The 18,490-nt window shown below is 49.0% G+C and overlaps 3 protein-coding genes across 4 annotated transcripts in view; all 3 read left to right on the top strand.

The window, feature by feature from the left end:
- LOC125152410 (zinc finger protein OZF-like) overlaps positions 1 to 18,490 on the top strand; it is a 516,059-nt gene that overhangs the window by 36,434 nt on the left and 461,135 nt on the right. The window lies entirely within an intron of this gene.
- Positions 2,518 to 9,825, top strand: LOC125152416 (zinc finger protein 547-like). 2 transcript variants are annotated; one of them, XM_047834297.1, is made up of 4 exons: positions 2,609 to 2,740; positions 4,464 to 4,712; positions 6,560 to 6,686; positions 7,836 to 9,825. In XM_047834297.1, exons 2-4 carry the CDS (start codon positions 4,680 to 4,682, stop codon positions 9,281 to 9,283), a joined length of 1,608 nt encoding a protein of 535 aa, XP_047690253.1. In that variant the 5' UTR covers positions 2,609 to 2,740; positions 4,464 to 4,679; the 3' UTR covers positions 9,284 to 9,825. The 2 variants fall into 2 exon arrangements, with proteins under 2 accessions (XP_047690252.1, XP_047690253.1); XM_047834296.1 differs by lacking the exon at positions 4,464 to 4,712 and having other exon boundaries at positions 2,518 to 2,740.
- Positions 3,625 to 18,490, top strand: part of LOC125152419 (zinc finger protein 548-like) — a 31,980-nt gene continuing 17,114 nt past the window's right edge. The window contains exons 1-2 of the mRNA XM_047834309.1: positions 3,625 to 3,635; positions 16,831 to 16,835. The gene's annotated coding sequence lies outside the window, so the exon portion shown is untranslated. The remainder of the gene's footprint in view (positions 3,636 to 16,830; positions 16,836 to 18,490) is intronic.

Genomic DNA, 18,490 nt, shown 5'->3' with positions numbered 1-18,490 from the left:
GAATATGTGTGGCATCCTGACAGCATTGACACAGGACAAAGGACGTGTGCTGTATACACAGCCACAGGCAATTCTATCCCTTTTGTGTGCCACACACTATTGTACCTGCAACCCTTTATGTGCTCGTTGAACATTTGCAGATCAGTAAATACACAACAGCACAACTTCCCCATTCCTTTTTACCTTTGTGGCAACTCTTTTTCAATATTGTGTTTTCCTCTCCCTACAGGCTGTAAATGCACAATATTTTCAAATATTAAAAATCGGGGCACCTGGGAAGTTCATTTGGTTAAGTATCCGACCTGGGCTCAGGTCCTGATTGTGGGGAATATGCTTAGGAATCCCCTGAGCCTGCACTGATGGGTTAACAAGGCATAAAGAATTACAAAGCCAAAGGATGCTCACACCCAAGTTTGGGTAAACAAAATTAAATAGGTATAGAGGGGGCAGGGCAAAGGCTCCAGTATAGAACAAAGGTATACGAGGTAAACAAGATCAGGTATTCAGGGTGAAAACAGCCCCCCTATTTAGTACTACAGCAGAAATCTGCTTTCACAGGAAGGAAGTAGCAAATTAGGTGAACAGGTAAATAGGGCTATAGACCACTGCAGGGCAAAGTTGTCCAGAGCGGAGCTAATTAATGAAAGAAAGGTGCCTTGTTAACCCGGAGGTTACACATTCTATCTGTCTTATCTCCTAGGCTACCTAAGATAAACAGACACAGCGCCTCGTGTCTGCGGTTAACAACCATCTGCCTGTTGCGAGGATTTTGTTATATATTGACCCAAACCCCTAACACCGTATATCTTCAAACCCCCCTTTCCCTTACGCCCATATGTTAATGTTCACAGATTTATGGTCTCTTTGCGCACGTCCATCACCATATTTGTAAGCCTTCTGATCCTAATAAAAATGAAGCAAGGACCCTTAATCAGGGCTCTTCTCCTGGACATTAGCCATCTCTCACATTTTAATCCTGCATCCCGCTTTCTTGCTGCCCAAGAAAGAACTCTAGACCCAGAGTCTAAGACACATGATCTCACGGTTCATAAGTTCAAGCCGTATGTCAGGCTGGGTGCTGACAGTCTGGAGCCTGCTTGGGATTCTCCATCCATCCTTTATCTCTGCCCCTCCCCCACTCGTGCTTTCTCTTTCACAATAAATAAATAAACTTAAAAAAAATCACATTTTGGAACCAAACCATGAATGTAGCCAAGGTTTCAGCAAGCTACAGTCTCAGCTTCATTCTCTGACCTCTCAACTCAGTGTCTCCTGCTCAAACTTCACTGAGATCTTAACTTTCTCCCCCACTTGTCTCAGATATATTTCTCTAGAATGATTTTTGCCACTCTCCTTGAAAAATTACAAAACCATTTTTAATAGCATTCAGTAATATCCATTTCACAAGTGTTTTTCCAGAGATAATATCAACCCCCTGTGCATTCACTACTGCTGCAATTACAGATGAAAGGATACTCACTTCCCAGCAAATAGATGAGATTGTGGACATTCAAATCTTCATCTCAGGGATAAGATGCCCCTTTGCACACACGATCAACTTGTCAAGAAGGCACACACTGTTCAGGCAGAAGTTGGAACGTGCTAAGTCTTTCTCTTTTCAGATAGGTTTCAGATCTTAAAAGAAATGTAACGTATCTCAGAAATACAATAATAAATATCTGAATGAAAGTACTGGAATACCATCACTGACTATACAGGCAAGACAAATGCCTTCTGTGGGAATTAGAGGCACATCGTCCTCCTTTCTTTAATTTTTTTTTAATGCTTATTTATTTTTGACAGAGAGAGACAGAGCATGAGGGGGGGGGGGGCAGAGAGAGAGGGAGACAGAATCTGAAGCAGGCTCCAGGTTCTGAGCTGTCAGCACAGAACCCCACGTGGGGCTCAAACCCACAAACAGTGAGATCATGACCTGAGCCAAGGTCGGACGCTCAACCGACTGAGCCACCCAGGCGCCCCCATCGTCACTCTAACTACCTCAGTGCCTCCTGACATCCCTCCTCCAACTTCCCCATCACAGTCCTGTCTGAAAGCTTTCTTATTGAAACTATTAAAGGCTATAAAAGGAACTCCAAAGAGTCAGTGTACACGTCCCTTGCAAGCAACAAGATAACTGAGAGCTACGAGGGGATGCCGAGGAACTTTACGGCATGCTGTGTCCCTTCCTATGTGCAGCCTTTTGGGAATGTGCTGTGATTCACGGAGTCTGAAACAACAGGCCCCTGGACATTTCTGAGTCGCCCTACGCTGCACTCCGAGGACAGCTGGGTATCGCCCTTTAAGAAGCAGCAAGCCCCATCCCCTGAAGAACACGGAACTCCATTTCCCAGAGCTCCTCATACTCTTTCAGGGCCTTTAATCTGTCAGGAACGACCTACGTCCCGAATCCGCGCAATAACGGCGTTGAAACTACATTACCCGGAAGCCCGTGCGGCGTAGCCAAGGGCCGTTTTCGAGAGTGCGCGTCTTGTGGGGGCGGGACTTCCGGCGGTGCCTTTGTGGTGTCTGAGTTCTCTGTCGTTCCCGGGACTGTTCCGTGGCTTAGTGCGTCCGGAATCCTCAGTCCCGACCGACGTGAATGGAAAGCGCGAAAAGAGGGTCTGTTCCCGCCGCAGTGGCGGCTGCGAGGCGCCCTCGCCCCCGCCCGGTCGCCCGCCGCGTCCCGCCCCGCTCTTCCCACTGGTCGGAGGCCGAGGCCGCGCCGGTGAAGCCGGCGCAGGTGGGTGCTGCGACCCCCGCGCCCTCGGCCGCCCGCCCCGCCCCCTCCTCTCCCCGCCCGCTCGGCTCCCAGCAGTCAGGCCCCCGGGGCGGGAGCAGAGGGCGTCCTGGTTCGGGGTCCCGGTCCCGCCCCTGCGGTGGGGCGTAGGAGGGCCCGCAGGGGCTCCTGAGTCGGGGCCGGGGGCCCAGGGGCCGGGGCGGAGTGTCGCCTGCAGGGGCGTAGTGCGTGGCTGGGATCTTCCGGGGTCAGGGGTCCAGGGCGGGGGTGGGAGGTGCGCGCCCAGAGATAGGTTAGGATAGGGGAGAGCAGAACGGGGAGGCTGCTGAGGAACCACCCCGGGCAGTCATGGTGGAGGTTGGGCCAGGGCGGTGGCCGTGGAGGGAGATGCGAGGAGATTCTGCAGTCGGGCAACAGAGCCGACGGGGTTTCCTGCTGCGTCGCCTGTAGCTGTGAGCACAAGTGGGGAGTGAAGGACCAGGTCAGAACTTCCTTGCCTGAACATCTGAGAGAACGGAGGTGGGGAAGCGAGCCCAGCGGGCAGGTTTCGGGGAGATCATGAGTTCGGTTTGGACATGTTGATGCTGAGATATCTGAGGGTGGAGACATGATGTGGGTCTGTAGATGTGAGGGTCTGGAGGACAGGGAAGGGAGCTGGGCTGGAGCTGTCCAAGGTGTGGAGGGTGTGCACTGCTCCAGAGCCTGGCCTGAGGACCCGACCAAGAAGGGGGTCTTAAGGTCGTTATTACTGGTGGGCTCTGCAGTGAGCGTCAGGAGGGCTGAGACGTGGAGTGCCCCAGGGGATTCAGCATCCCTGATACTCCCTCCCTAAAGGAGCGTACCTGATGTAGAAGGTATTCTGACCTGGGTCTAGAAAAGAATGCCTGGATGTGTGTAAGTTTGTTGGCCTGGGTGGAGACGGAGGTAGAGACTCTCAGTCCTGCAGGTCAGGTGATCCTGGGAGACAGTCCCTGTGGGACAAAGAAATAGCCAGACTTGTGGAGCAGTTGGGTCCCAGATGAGGACACTGCTCTCTCACCACCTCCACCCTTGGGGGCAAGAGGAAGGCAGGAGTGCTCCAGTCAAGGGGTCCTGCCAGCGCCCTGCAGGGGGCCACGCAGCAGGTAGGCTTGTTTGCTGAAAGGAAGAGTAGCTGAGCTGCCTGCTCAGACTCTCCCTACAACTCATTAAATTCGGAGCGTATGAAATATTTATTGAGACATCAGCTAACCAACATTTATGTAAATATGTACAAATGGAAACTAGAAATGAATGCATTCGATAAATGAAGAGCAACAACACTTTATGAAAATTGCAAAATTAATTTATCTGTGGTATTTGCTAACAACAGAACGTTGTATGACACATCTTTTGAAAATCGCAAGCAGAAATAACACTAATCCAAATTTTATGAACCCTGTCCTTTATTTGCAATGGAAACATACAGGCTTGTTAACTGTGTGGGTAGTTAGTGTGCATCAGTTCTGTTTAATACTGTTATCAGCTCTGTGAGGTGGGGGCCAGGAATTGAGGCTCGGGACGTTCATTCCTCCTACAGAACCACATCGCTGGTAAGAGCGGCACTGACGTCAGAGGGGCTGAGAGCTTAGGTTATCAGGCTGGGAGCACTTTGCTCCAGGGCAGGGCAGGGGTAGTGGGGGTCCAGTTCAGTCTGTTGGTTGCCTACCATGGTTGCCCCTTTCTCATGGCCTCCCTCTTCCCACAGGTTCCCATGGCATTTGCAGAAATGCTTATGGATCCTGTACAGGTGCATGGAGGATGTGACAGTTGGAGGACACCCCAGTTGTCCCCCTGATGGTTTTGCCACTCCCATATAAAGAATGATGGTGTCCTGAGATTGCTCACGTGTTCTCCCTCCCTTGGGTCTAAAGTCCCTGTGGTCTCATCAAAGCCCAGGGTCTTGAACTCATCCCTGGATTCTATGGACCATTGCCCATTTGTGACAACCAATGGGGTAAGATGTGGAAGGGTGTCCTGGGCACAGGATCCAGAATGTTCAAGTGATGGGGGTGAGAGTGAGTTGGAATGATCAGGGAACTGTGAGGCTCTTACCTACAGTGGGAATATGGGGCAGCGGGGGGAGTTTTGGGGGGCACATAGTTACCAGGTCCACAGTTACAGCCTGAGGTGGTGAGCCTTTAATCTGAAGGAAGTAGGAGAAAGTTCTGAGCTGAGGAGCCAGGTGACCTGATCTTCACAGGCTGTGTGCAGCTGCAGTGTGCGGGAGAGCCTCAACGAAGGTGGGGATAGTGGGGGGCCTCCTGGGACTGCGCAGGTGACCTCTGCTGATGGCTGCACAGGGCTGGTGGCTGTGGAGGTGGAGGACCGGCTGCCTTCTGGATGTGTTCCAGACGGAGTAGCCCATGTTCAGTGATGTGGCGAGCAAGGGTGTGGGGGGATGAGATGGAAGGGGGTGTCAGGGGCAGCCCCAAGGATTTTGGCTTTCTCTGGAAGAATGGATGTCCTGTCAGTTGAGACGGGGAAGTCAGTAGTCAGTTGGAATAGGAAGTCAGGTTTTGCCACTGATGTCACATGGTCCAGAGACTCCCGACTAGAGGCACCCACTTAGCAGTCGGACGCACAGGTCTGGAGTTCAGGGGAGGCTTCCAGGTTGCAGACAGCCAGAGACAGTGGCCGGCATGTGCACTGCGGTATAGCCGGGCATTAGTTTCCAGAGGGGCCATCGTTAGGTTGTGGAAGCAGGAAGGGGAAGAAGGAGATTCGAATCTCTTCTGGGAGCCTGGTTGGTGGTGGTGGACGTCACAAAGGCAGATGAAAAAGCAGAGTAGCTGTGGGGGGCGTGCCCGTGTGGGATACAGGTGAGGAGTCTGAAGGCTTCCGAGGGGTCAGGGGTGTGCAGTAGGTGTTGAAGCATCTCTACGAAGGAGGTCAGGTGTTAGTAAGCTCAGGCCAGGGCGCATGATCTTTCCGTGGAGTCCTCAGTGTGTGGTGGTGACTTTGGGTCAGGCCTGTGTTGCTTCATTGAGGCTGATAGACCTGGAGGTTAGTTGAGGTTAAAACAAAGCAGCCAGGAGCATTGCTGGGCCTTGGGTGTGGAGTTCAGTGTCGCTGGGCTTCACATGCAGGTCAGGTAAAGGCAGGCTGTGACTGCTTGTAGGACAGCAGGGTAGTGATGATGCAGCAGAGGGCTGGGAGTCTGTGAGGTGCTCACGTTAGGTTTGGGAGGGGGAGTATGACACGGGTGGCACGTGGGGAGAACCACAAAAGGACCCTGGCACCGGGGAACTTGGGTTTCTGGGGCAGGACGGGGCAAAACAGGATGCTGATTCCACTTGCACACTCCTGCCTGGATTCTATGTGCAACAGCGGTGTGTTGGGAAGGCACAGAAATTACCCGCAGAGTGGGCTGCGGTCTCAGTAACCAAGTTGCAGAAGTGGAGGGACCAGATATGGAGAGAGGTTCAGACCAAGAATGATGGGCAGGTGAGCAGGAGGAGGGGCGCTTATGTGGGAGAGGTAAGTTCAAGTTGTGTTGGCCGGGACGTAGGATCTGGGCAACCTCAGCATAATTTACTGCTGAAAGAGACAGAGAGCCCCCACTGCGGGCCCAGAGCCTGGGCGGGGCTTTCCTGCACCCTCCTCGCTTGTGTTTTTCTGGACACAGCAATCAGTGGCAGTGAGGACAAGGGAAGCGCCAGTGCCACCAGACCCTGTATCTCCTCCACACTGGGAAGTCGGGGTGGAGGGCAAGGGCAAGGAGGGGATGGAAGGAGGTGGCAGTATGAACATTCCGGAAAGAGAAGCTGCACATCGATTGAAGAAGCCTCCCTGTTTTGGCAGGGGTTTGTGGTTTTTACAGACGTGGCCGTGCGCTTCTCCCAGGAGGAGTGGGGGCTCCTCGATGAGGCTCAGAGACGCCTATACCACAGTGTGATGCTGGAGACCTTTGCACTTTTGTCATCACTAGGTAAGGCCCTCGCACCCACTCCAGCGTCCAGGGCTTAGCTCCGGCTTTCCCCTTCCCTCGGGGTCAGGAGCTCTGGCTTTCCCACAACCACAGGTTTAAGGGGGCCACGTCCGGGCTGCGTCCACCTCTGCTCCAAGCTTGTCTGAGAAATCCCAGTGGCCTTGCTTGTCCCTGGTCAGGTTATTCTGTTCAGAAGCACGGAGCCTCTGTGCTCAAGGCCTTCCCCTCCTTGCTGACGTTTCTTAGGGGCACCCCTGTGTTGGAACTTCCAGCCACCAGCGTGCTCTCTACTCGTAGAGACCACTGGTTCTGTGAGACCCTCCTCTGAGGTTCTTTTGGTTTTAGAATGTGGGATGTCATGTGTTGGATCACTGACTCTGGGGGCCGTGCAGTCTACTCTGTCTTCCTGTGTTTCATCTAGGGTGGCCCGTTCCAGGTCCCATGTAAGTGCTCATCTTGAAGAGGTGGAGGGGCCTTGGTGCCTGACAGCATGGACCTTACTCCATCACCAGCTACAGGAAATGGCCCTGGGGCTGCAGAGTTGGGAATGGGTGTGTTGTCACAGCTGGCTTTACCATCGTGTGATGCCAGGGAGCGTGGTCATACCTTATTTCTACCTGTTCTTTCCTGTCATCGTTTCTAACCTTGCACTTCCCAGCTCCCCCGCTTTTGTGGCTTCCCTCCATTATCCTTTCACTTCTGCTCCCTTTGCAGTACACTTGACATATGACCTACCCTTGAGGTATTGTGATGGCTGCACCTATCTTTAAATAGTGTCTAAACACCAGCTGCTGTGTTGCAAGCACACATTTCTAGGTGTGAACTCAGTCTTCTACCCAGTGCTCACCAGTCACCGGCAGCCGTGGCCTTGTTGAAAGTCATTTGCAGAGGAGAGAGTTGGGGAACCCCCCTGTCCTCCCTGAACTCACCCCGCCCTGGTATCCTTCCCCAGAGGCAGGGCTGTCCCATCATGGGCGCTGGCCAGGGTGAGCTCTGCACAGAAGGCCTTCCTTTCACCTTCTCAAGTTCCCCTGGCCCGTGAGCAGTCCCCTGGCCTCATCCGTGGGCGTGTCCGACACACATTCCCGAGGAAGCTGCCTCGTCCCAACAAGGTCAGCGTGCGCTTGACCAGCATTTCTCTGTTTACAGGTTGCTGGCATGGAGCCCGGGACGAGGAGGCCCCTTCAGGGCACAGTGTTTCTGTAGGAGCATCACAGGTCAGGACTCCAAAGCCAGGCCCGTCCGTCCAGGAGGCCCAGCCCTGTGAGACGTGTAGCTCACTCTTGAAAGACCTTTTGCACTTGGCTGAACAGGACGGTATACACCCCGAGCAAGGCCTGTACGCCTGTGGGGGAGAGTGTTGCCAGCACCAAAAGCATTGGATTAGAGCGGAACTTTCCAGGAGTGATGAGGCGAGGTCTTCATTTGTGAAGAACTGCAGAGGTCACATGGCAGATACGACCTTTATGTGCAGTGAAGATGGGAAGGACTTCCCAGCCAGCTCAGGCCTTCTCCAACAGCAGGTTCCTCAGCTTGTAGGACGGCCACACTGGGGCACAGCTGGTGGAGAGGACTTTCAAAATGAACAGAATTATTCTAAATGTACTCAGTGTGGGAAAATCTTCAGTCATAAACATATACTTGTTGACCATGAGAAAATCCACACTGGAGAAAAGTGTCATGAGTACAGAGAGTGTGGGAAGGCCTTCCTTAGAAAGTCCCACCTCCATCAGCACCAGAAAGGCCACGATGAAGGTCAGTTTTATGAGAACCCAAAATGTGGAGGATGTCTTACACGGATACCTGGCCTTGGTGACCACCAGGGTATTCATGCCAGGCCGAGGCCTTTTGAGTGCAGCCAGTGTGGGAAGGCTTTCCTTAGACTGTCCCAACTTGTTGGTCACCAGAAAATCCACACAGGAGAAAGGCCTTATGGTTGCAGTGAATGTGGAAAATTTTTTAGGAATCGCTCTACGCTCATTAGACATCAGAGAGTTCACACTGGAGAGAGGCCATATGAGTGCCTTGAATGTGGGAAAGCCTTTACCCGCAAACATAAACTTGTTGAGCATCAGAAAATCCACAGCGGTGAAAAGCCTTATGAATGCAGAGAATGTGGGAAAGCCTTCAGCCGCAAAGACAAAGTTGTTGAACACCAGAAAATCCACACCGGAGAGCGGCCTTATAAGTGCAGTGAATGTGGGAAAGCTTTCAGCCGCAAACATAAACTTGTTGAGCACCAGAAAATCCACACTGGAATAAGGGCTTATGAGTGCAGAGAATGTGGCAAATTCTTTATGGACAGCTCCTCGCTCATTATTCATCAGAGAGTCCACACTGGAGAGAGGCCTTATGAGTGTGGCAAATGTGGGAAGTTCTTTAGGTACCGCTTCACACTCATTAGACACCAGAGAACTCACACTGGAGAAAGGCCTGATGAGTGCAGCAACGTAGGAAATCCTTTAGTTGCAACTCCAAACTCATTAGACGTCAGACAAATCACAGCAGAGAAAGGCCTTATTAGTGCAGCTAATGTGGGAAATTTTTGTGTTACAACTCCAGTCTCATTACACAACAGAGAGTTCACACTGATGTGAGTCCTTATGAGAACTGCGAATGTGGGGACATCTCTACCTACATCTCTGGCCTTGTTAAACATTGGCAGATTTCCAACAATGGAGAAATGCCTTATGAGTGCAATGAATGTGGGAGAATCTGTTAATTTGATTTATGTCATTATAAACTAATTTGCATTTCTTTAATTTTTATGTTCTTGGAATCCTGCAGTATACTGTTATGTGACTGCTTTTCCTTACATTTTTACATAAAAGGAATCCCAAAGTATATCCTTGTGTGGCTGTTTAGAGATTTATCCCTATTGCATTCATTCCTCTTTATTGCTGAGTCATATTCCATTGGGCGTATGTGCCACAGTGTGTTTATCTATTAATGGACATGTAGGTTGCTTCCAGTGTTTCCAATTACCAAAAGAACTGTGAACATTCATATATAAGTAAATACCTGAGAGTGGAGTGTTGATCATTGATGAATGTTTAACTTTTTACGAATTGGCCAAACTGATTTCCTTTTTTTTTTTTTTTTTTTTTTTTTAAATGTTTTTATTTATTTTTGCGACAGAGAGAGACAGAACATGAGCAGGGGAGGGCCAGAGAGAGAGGGAGACACAGAATCGGAAGCAGGCCCCAGGCTCTGAGCTGTCAGCACAGAGCCCAATGCGGGGCTTGAACCCACAGACTGTGAGATCATGACCTGAGCCGAAGTCGGACACTCAACCGACGAGCCACCCAGGCGCCCCAAACTGATTTCCAATATGAGAGAGATTGCAAGCGGGGGAGGGGCAGAGAGAGAGAGGGAGAGAGAATCCCAAGCAGGCTCTATACTGTCAGTGCAGAGCCAGACATGGGACCCAATCTCACAAAACGTGAGATCATGACCTGAGTCAAACGAAATCAAGAGTTGGACACTTAACAGACTAAGTCACCCAGGTGCCCCTATAGTTATTTCGAGTTGAAATCCTCATTAACTTCTATGACTCTACTGTTGTCCTTTTTATTTTTGAATAAAATTTATATGCATACCTTATAACTTTTAATCAATTCTAAAAAATACTTTTAAGTGGTTTATATCGTAAATTTTATAATGGATTTATAATGGATTTACTTTTTTGGTTCCTAAAATCCTTCCTCTGTGATCCACTGGGGGAATATCTGTCCAGTCATATGCTGAGGATAAGATTGAGTTCAGGCCTTAATTTTTGCCCCTTGAGTACGGTTGAAGCTGGCAAGAATAAATACCTCACAAACCAACACTTTTGGTAACAACACTCACTTCCATCGTCTACTTCCAGGCAGAACTTTCTCTGTTCAATTAAAAAATTTTTAATGTTTATTTTTGAGAGACAGAGTATGAGCAGCAGAGGGTCAGAGAGAGAAGGAAACAGAATCTGAAGCAGGCTCCAGGCTCTGAACTGTCAGCACAAAGCCCAATGCGGGGTTCAAACTCAAGAACCATGGGATCATAACCTGAGTCGAAGTTGGACGCTTAACTGACTGAGCCACCCAGGTGCCCCTCTCTGTTCAATTAAAACATTTTTTTTTTTTTAAATTCCAGTGTAGTTAACATACAGTGTTAGTTTCAGGGGTACAATATAGCAATTCAACAACTCAGGCAGAAGTTTCTCTTAACTTTAAATATTTGGAGACTAATGAATATAAATGCAGAACTCAACAAAATGCTAGCAAACCAAATTCAGCAGCACCTTTAAAGAATTATACATTATGATTAAATTGGATTTATCCCTGGGGTACAAGGATGCCTCAACTTATATAAAGCAGTAAATGTAATACTCCACATTAACAAAGGATAAAAATCATAGGCTCATCTCAATGCAGAAAGAGCTTTTGACAAACTTCATCCTTTCATGATAAAAATTTGTGACAAGTAGATAAGAAATTTACCTTAATATAAAAAAAAGACATATACTAAAAACACATAGGTAACATCATACTCCATGTTGAAGAGCCAAGAGCTTTTCCTTTAAGATTACAAACAAGACACTCTCTACTTGTATTTAGCATTGTACTGCAAGTCCTAACCAGAGCAATTAGGCAAGAAAAATAATTGAAAGGTATCCAAAATGGAAAGGAAGGAATAATGTCTCTGTTTGCAGATGAACTGATCTTAAATGTAGAAAACTTGAAAGGCTGTACCAAAACAAACTGTAAAAACTAATAAATGAATTCAGTAAAGTTTAGGAATACAAAATCAACATACAAAATCTGCATTTTTAACTAACAATAAATTATCTAGAAAAGATTAAAACAATCCCCTTCACAATAGCAACACAAAGAATAAAATATTTCAGAATAAATTTAACAAAAGAGGTGAAAGATCTGAACATCGAAAACCATAAAATATTGATGAAAGAAGCCACAGGCACAAATATATGGAAAGATATCCCATGTTTGTTGATTGGAAGAATCAATTTGTTAAAATGTCCATTCTACCCAGAGTAATCTACAGATTGAATGCAATCCCTATGAAAATTCCAATGACACTCTTCACGGAAATTTTTTTAAAAATCCTAAAATTTTGATGGAACCACAAAAGACACTTACCTCAATTTGAGAAAGGAGAACAAAGCTACAGGCTATAAACTTCCTGCCTTCTACTACACTACAAAGTTACACTAATCAAACCAATAAAGCACTGGCATAAAAACAGACTCATAGACCAGTGAAACAGAGGAGAGAGTCCAGAAGTAAACCCACACAAATGAAGTCAACTAATTTTTGACAGGCACCAAGAATATCCAGTGGGGGAAAGGATAGACTCTTTTTTTTCTTAATTTTTTTTCAACGTTTATTTATTTTTGGGACAGAGAGAGACAGAGCATGAACAGGGGAGGGGCAGAGAGAGAGGGAGACACAGAATCGGAAACAGGCTCCAGGCTCTGAGCCATCAGCCCAGAGCCCGACGCGGGGCTCGAACTCACCGACTGCGAGATCGTGACCTGGCTGAAGTCGGACGCTTAACCGACTGCACCACCCAGGCGCCCCAAGGATAGACTCTTTATTAAATGATGTTGGAAAAATTGGATATCCACATGAAAAAATTAAATTGGACCCATGTCTTACACCATATCCAGAATCAATTCAAAATGAATTAAAGACTTAAACAGAAGATCTGAAACAGTAAAGCTATAAGAAAACATAAAGAGAAAGCTCCATGACATTGGTATTAGAAATATATATATATATATATATATATATATATATATATATATATATCAAAAACACAGGAAACAAAACCAAAAATAAGTGGGACTACATTAAACTAAAAAGTTTCTGCACAACAAAGGAAACAAAAAGGCAACCTATGGACTGAAAGAAAATATTTGCCACACACACACACACACACGAGTTAATATCCAAAATATATAAAGAACCATAAGACTGGTGTCCTTTATTTGTGGGGGGTTGATTTTCAACAAGTGCTGTCATTTTGTGTTTTCATTGCTGAGTAGGAGAGACATAGCTCTAAATGCCACTTCTTGTATTAAAAAAAAACAACAACCCAAATATAGGATTTATGATCTCTTTACAAGATAAATATAGGACCCAGAACAAAGTCATTTAATACAGGACATGCACAGCATACACAGAGCAACCCTATTCCCCACGTCCTATGTATCTGCTCTTGTGTCTAAAACCCAAATGGTGATTATTGAATATTTGTTAGAGCAGCACATGACAATACAGCTTCCCTATTCATTTTTATATTTCCAGAAACCGTAATTATTTCTACTACCAAGCTGTTCATGTTTTCAAATTTCAAAAAGAGCCGCATTTTGGAGATCAAACCCTGAGTGTGGTCCAGGTTTTAGCACAGCTGTGGGTTCAGCTTCATTCTCTGACTTCTCCAACTTCACTGCCTCTGGCTCAATCTTCACTGAGATCCTAACATTTTTTCACCTGTCACAGATCATTTTCTCTATAACTATTTATACTAGATTTCTTTGAAAAGTAATCATTATTAATAGCTTTCAGTAACTACTATATCACAGGTGTTTTGCAGAGATCATCTCAACTCCCATTGCTGATACTGGGGCAGCAATTACATCGGAAATGATAAATCTCTTACCAACAGGGATAAAGGATCATGGATTCCTAAACCTTTACAACGTTAGTAAGTTGCTCCCTTTGGCATATGGTTGGACTATTAGAATAGAACACCCTGTCCTGGCAAGAAATGTAGTACGATAAGTCGCTTTTCTCTTCAGATAAGTTTTAGACTTTATTATTATTTTTTAATGTTTATTCTTGGGACAGAGACAGAGCATGAGCAGGGGAAGGGCAGAGAGACAGACAGACAGACAGACAGAATCTGAAGCGGGCTCCAGGGTAGGAGCCTGCCGCGGGGCTGGAACTCAAAGAATGCGAGATCATGACCTGAACCGAAGTCAGACACAACCGGACTGAGCCACCCAGGCGCCCCTAGCTTTAGACTTTAAAAGGAGAGAAACATATTCCAATGACATACGGAGTAATAAGTATTATAGGAATAACAATGTTTCTTTCTATCTTGGAACACTATCACTGATATACAGGTAGGAAAGATGTTTTCAGTGGAAAGGAGGTGCAGCGTCACCCTTTCTAACCAGTGCCTCTCCTGATATCTCTCTTCTCACTTTCCTGTCATGACCATGTCTGGGGGCTTTTCTAATTGTCCCTGACCAAACCTACTGAAGACCATAAACATGACTCCAAAGTTTCAGTCTACGTGTATTGACAAGAGAACTGACCAGGATGAGCGGACGCCAAGTGACACGATGGTATACGGTGTCCACTGTATGTATACCCTTTGGAAATTTGCTCCGATTCACACAATTGGAAAGAATGGGTTTGTAAACATATCTGTGACGTCCTAGACTGCATCCCGAGGACATCCGGTAGGGCTCCTTACAGCCCCATTGTCGCCCTTCCCAGTTTACAGCCCCGGAGCTCCATTTCCCGGCGCCGCTCACGTTCTGGCTCTTCATCCCCAAAGTCTGGGAGGACCTTCATTCTGAGGCAGCGCGCTCCACGGGCTCCCAAACTACACTACCCAGAAGGCGCCGCGCGGTGGCGACCAAGTGAGCCAATGAATGCGGACACGCTTGTGCGCGTGCGCACTGCCGGGGCGGGACTTCCGGCGGCGTCCTCGTGGTGCTGGGTATCCGGATGAGGAGGGTGAGTGTTAGGGTTCCGAAGGGCTCTGGGGAGGGAGGGAGGGGCTGACACTGGATGAGACGGAGGAGTTGGGCCTCTATGCGTTCTTCACGAGGGAGCGGATTTGCCCTAGGAGGAATTCTGGACTGTGTCTGTAGTAGGTGGGGTGGTTCAGAAGTTGTGTGTGTAGACACAAAAGTGTGAGCTTGTGTAGACTCTGCCCTGCAGGTCACCATACCCTCCGGGTCACTTCCTGTGGAATGAAAGCTAGGCTAGCGGAGCCGGGGCCTGGGGCGGGCCCTGCCCCTGCCGGGCCGCCCTCGCCTGTCCAGGCAAGAGGAATGGTCCACTGCTACAGTCGAGGACCCCCCGTCAAGTTCATCCCTGAGAGGATTAGGGAGCAGGCAGGTGGCTTACGTGCCTGCTTAGCTCATTCAGGTAAGTAGGTATGAAATAGCTACTGATTTAGACACCAGGTAACCAGTATCCCCCTGTAAGATGTCCATAGAGGGCCGCTTAGAAACGTATTCATATCCATATTTGGATGTGCAAACCGTTTATGATTGGCTGAAATGTTCGTTTATGTGTATTTGCTTATAGTGGAAAACTATATGTGGCGTCCTCTTGAAACCTTTAAAAGTAGGAGCATTTACAGTTTCAAACCCGGGGCACCTGGGTGGCTCAATCCATTAAGCGTCTGACTCTTGATATCTGCTCAGGTCACGAGCTCCTGGTTCATGCGTTTGAGCCCTGTGTCAGGCTCTGCGCTAACAGTGAGGAGCCTCCTTGGGATTCATTCTCTCTCTCTCTCTCTCTCTCTCTCTCTCTCTCTCTCTCTCTCAAAACATAAATGAACATTTAAAATACATTTAAAGTTAAAAAAAATTTTTTTTAATGTTTATTTTTGAGAGAGAGTGTGAGCAGGGGAGGGGCAGAGAGAGAGGGAGACACAGAATCTGAAGCAGGCTCCAGGCTCTGATCTGTCAGCATGGAGCCCGGCGTGGGACTGGAACCCACAAACCGTGAGATCATGACCTGAGCTGGAGTCTAGTGCTTAACCGACTGAGCCACCCAGGTGTCCCTAAAAAATATTTTTAAAAACGTTTCAAACCCTGCTTCCTCATTTGTATTGGACACGCGTCCGAAACTTTATCATGTGGCCCATACAGTTCATACATAGCATGTATTACTTATATTTGATACCAACATCAGCCCTTTTCTTATCCACGTCTTACAGATAAAGCGTTGAGATTTAAGGAGGTTCAGTTCTTCCTCAGGTTCACAGAGCAGGTAAGAGACAGCTTTTAGCTACCAGGAGCTGCACTTAGACCCTCTGGCTCAGGTCAGCTTGCTCCAGGGCAGGGCAGAGGCTGCAGTGTAACCCAGGCTGTAGAATCCTGTCCTGTTTACCTCTTACTCTTGGCCTCCCTCTCCTAGGGCCCCGTGGCATCGGCAGGAATGCTTCTGGCACCTGCAGTGGTATGTGAGGGGTGTCCCAGCCTTCATGGTCCCTAGTTGGCACCATGATGTATGATTGGTGTGTCCTTTAGAAATTTGCTGTGATTCACACATTTTGAAAGAATGGGTTTGTAAACATTTCTGTAATTTTTTTTAATGTTTATTTATTTTGAAGAGAGGCACACACACACAGAGCATGAGCAGGGGTGGGGCAAAGAGAGAGGGAGACACAGAATCTGAAGCAGGCTCCAGGCTCTGAGCTGTCAGCACAGGAGCTCGAACTCACCACAAGATCATGACCTGAGCTGAAGTCGGACACTTAACTGACTGAGTCCCCCAGGCGCCCCTGTGAACATTTCTGTGACATCCTAGACTGCTCCTCAAGGAAGTCTGGTAGGGCTCCTTTTGGACCCATCACAGCCCCTCTTAGTTTGGAGCCCAGGAACCCCACTTCCCAGCGCCACTCCCGTTCTCCTGAGACTCTGCCCCTACTGTTCTGCTTCCCTGGGTCTGGAAAGCCTGTGGTTTCACCAGACTCAGGGTCTAAATTCGGTGCTGGACTATATGGATCACTTCCTGTCTGAGAACAGATGGGGTAGGATTCGGAGGGGTGTCCTGGCACAGAATCCAGAATGTTGAAACGATCGGGGTGAAGGTCTCCGCATAGCTGGGCTCTGAGTGGAGAGAATGGACAGCGTTTGTGGCACTTCAGAAGGATGAGAGGCTGAGGGTCTGTGAGGTCCTCATGTAGACTTTGGAGGGTGAGGGTGAAGCAAGGAGCAGGGCCAGGTGCTTTCTGGTCCTAGGAGACTGGTGATCTGGGGAAGAAAACTGCTGAGTGCGTTTGTCGTGCACTGTCTGGATGTCACGTGCCGAGTGGCCTCTTAACCATAGCATGGAAATGCATGGAGCGCGAGCCAGAGCGGGTGGGAATAGGTACATCAGGGGAGGGACAGGAGACGTGCGGGAGGTACAGTCCATACAGTGACGAGCAGCCTAGGAGTGTGAGTGGTTGGCTCTAGGTCCCGTGCTGGTCATTTATTTATGGCAGACAGATGACTCGGACTTTGGCTGTCTGCGAGGCCAGATCTGCGAGACCCCCAAGGGGTGGGGCTCCCCCGTGCTTGGCCCAGAGCTTAGCACTTGCTTTCCTGTTCCCTTTCCACCTGTTTACTTTGTGCCAGACACAGTGGGAGGGAGTGAGTGGGCCCAGTGCCAGCCGGCCCGGCACCTCTTCCGCTTTGGGACGGTGGGGGGAGGGTGCGGAGGGGGGAGGACTGAAGACCCTAGACGCAGAGGTTGCATGGACTGAACTGGCGCGATTGCCGAGGGCTGTGTGGTCTCTGCCGGATGTTTCTCCCAGGGGGAGTGGGGCCTCCTCGATGAGACTCTGATGCCTGTACTGCCGTGTGATGCTGGAGAGCTCTGCACTTCACGCATGACTAGGTAAGGCCCTCAGATGTGCTCCTGAGCTGGGCGTTGCTCTGTCCCCCTCTCCCTCCAGGGCTCATCGGGGCTTATCTTGTCAAGGCTGTGGGTACTGTTTCCTTTCCTGGCACGTTTGTTGTGGGTGCAGGGCTGGGCTGTGAGCCCTGTACCACCCTGTACCACCTTTCCCCACGTGCCCCGTTCTCCGCTGCCCTGAAGCCTCAAAAAGTATGGCTTAGGAGTCAGAAATCAAAGTCTGTCAGGGACACTGCCGTGGCCTCTCCTGTCCCTTGTCTCGTTACTCTCTCGAGATGAATGCAACTTCTGTGCCCGAGGTCATCCCCTCTCTTTATGATTCTGGGGGCCTCCACGTGCCAGGAATCTCAGCCACAAATACGGTCATTACTTGTGCAGACCCCTGGCTTGATTCTGCAGGACCCTCTTCTGAAGCTCTTGTAATTCTGGAATGTAGGAAGGCATGGGTTGGGTTGTTGTGGTCATGCGTCGTCTTTCCCCGAGCTCTGATCTCTGCCGGGTCGCACGTAGCTGGTCACCTTCAGTAAGAGGGATGGCCCTGTGTGCCTGAGGGCTGGATGGGACATGCTCAGCCAGATGTGGGCCTAGTACATCAGAGCTGTGAGGGTGTATGTTGAAGCTGGATTCAGATCACATTGGGAAACTGTCTGGTGTCCCCCACTTTTGACCCAGGGTCAGTGTCCACACCTCATGTACACCCTTTCTTCCGCATTGTTATTTCTACTCTGACTTCCAGCTCTTGGTGTCCCCCGTGTGCTCCTTTCTGTGTCCTCCACCTGTCACGCATTCCCTTCTGTTGCCTCCTTGAAGGGCTCTCCAAGACTTCAACTATGCTTAAGATGGCCTGCAAGTCTGCGCATACCCTTAAATGGTCCTTGAACATTTCTGGGTGTGGACACAGTCTTCTACCCAGGGCTCACCAGTCACCGGCAGCCATGGCCTTGTTGAAAGTCATTTGCAGAGGGAGAGTTAGGGAGTCCGCCTCTCCTCCCTGCACTCACCTCTCCCTGGTGTCCTTGCCCAGAGTCAGGGCTGTCCCATCATGCGCGCTGGCCAGGGTGAGCTCTGCACAGAAGGCCTTCCTTTCACCTTCTCAAGTTCCCCTGGCCTGTGAGCAGTCCCCTGGCCTCATCCGTGGGCGTGTCCGACACA

The sequence above is a fragment of the Prionailurus viverrinus genome, chromosome E2, assembly GCF_022837055.1.
Source record: "Prionailurus viverrinus isolate Anna chromosome E2, UM_Priviv_1.0, whole genome shotgun sequence".
Lineage (NCBI taxonomy): Eukaryota > Metazoa > Chordata > Mammalia > Carnivora > Felidae > Prionailurus > Prionailurus viverrinus.
Note: the sequence above shows the minus strand (reverse complement) of the source record. Positions and strands in the feature narration are given on the sequence as shown.

Coding starts and splice junctions, on each gene's coding strand:
- LOC125152416 (XM_047834296.1), top strand. CDS start 2,600: ATGGAAAGCGCGAAAAGAGGGTCTGTTCCCGCCGCAGTGGCGGCTGCG. Junction 2,741..6,559: donor CGCCGGTGAAGCCGGCGCAG/GTGGGTGCTGCG, acceptor CTGTTTTGGCAG/GGGTTTGTGGTTTTTACAGA. Junction 6,687..7,835: donor TGCACTTTTGTCATCACTAG/GTAAGGCCCTCG, acceptor CTCTGTTTACAG/GTTGCTGGCATGGAGCCCGG.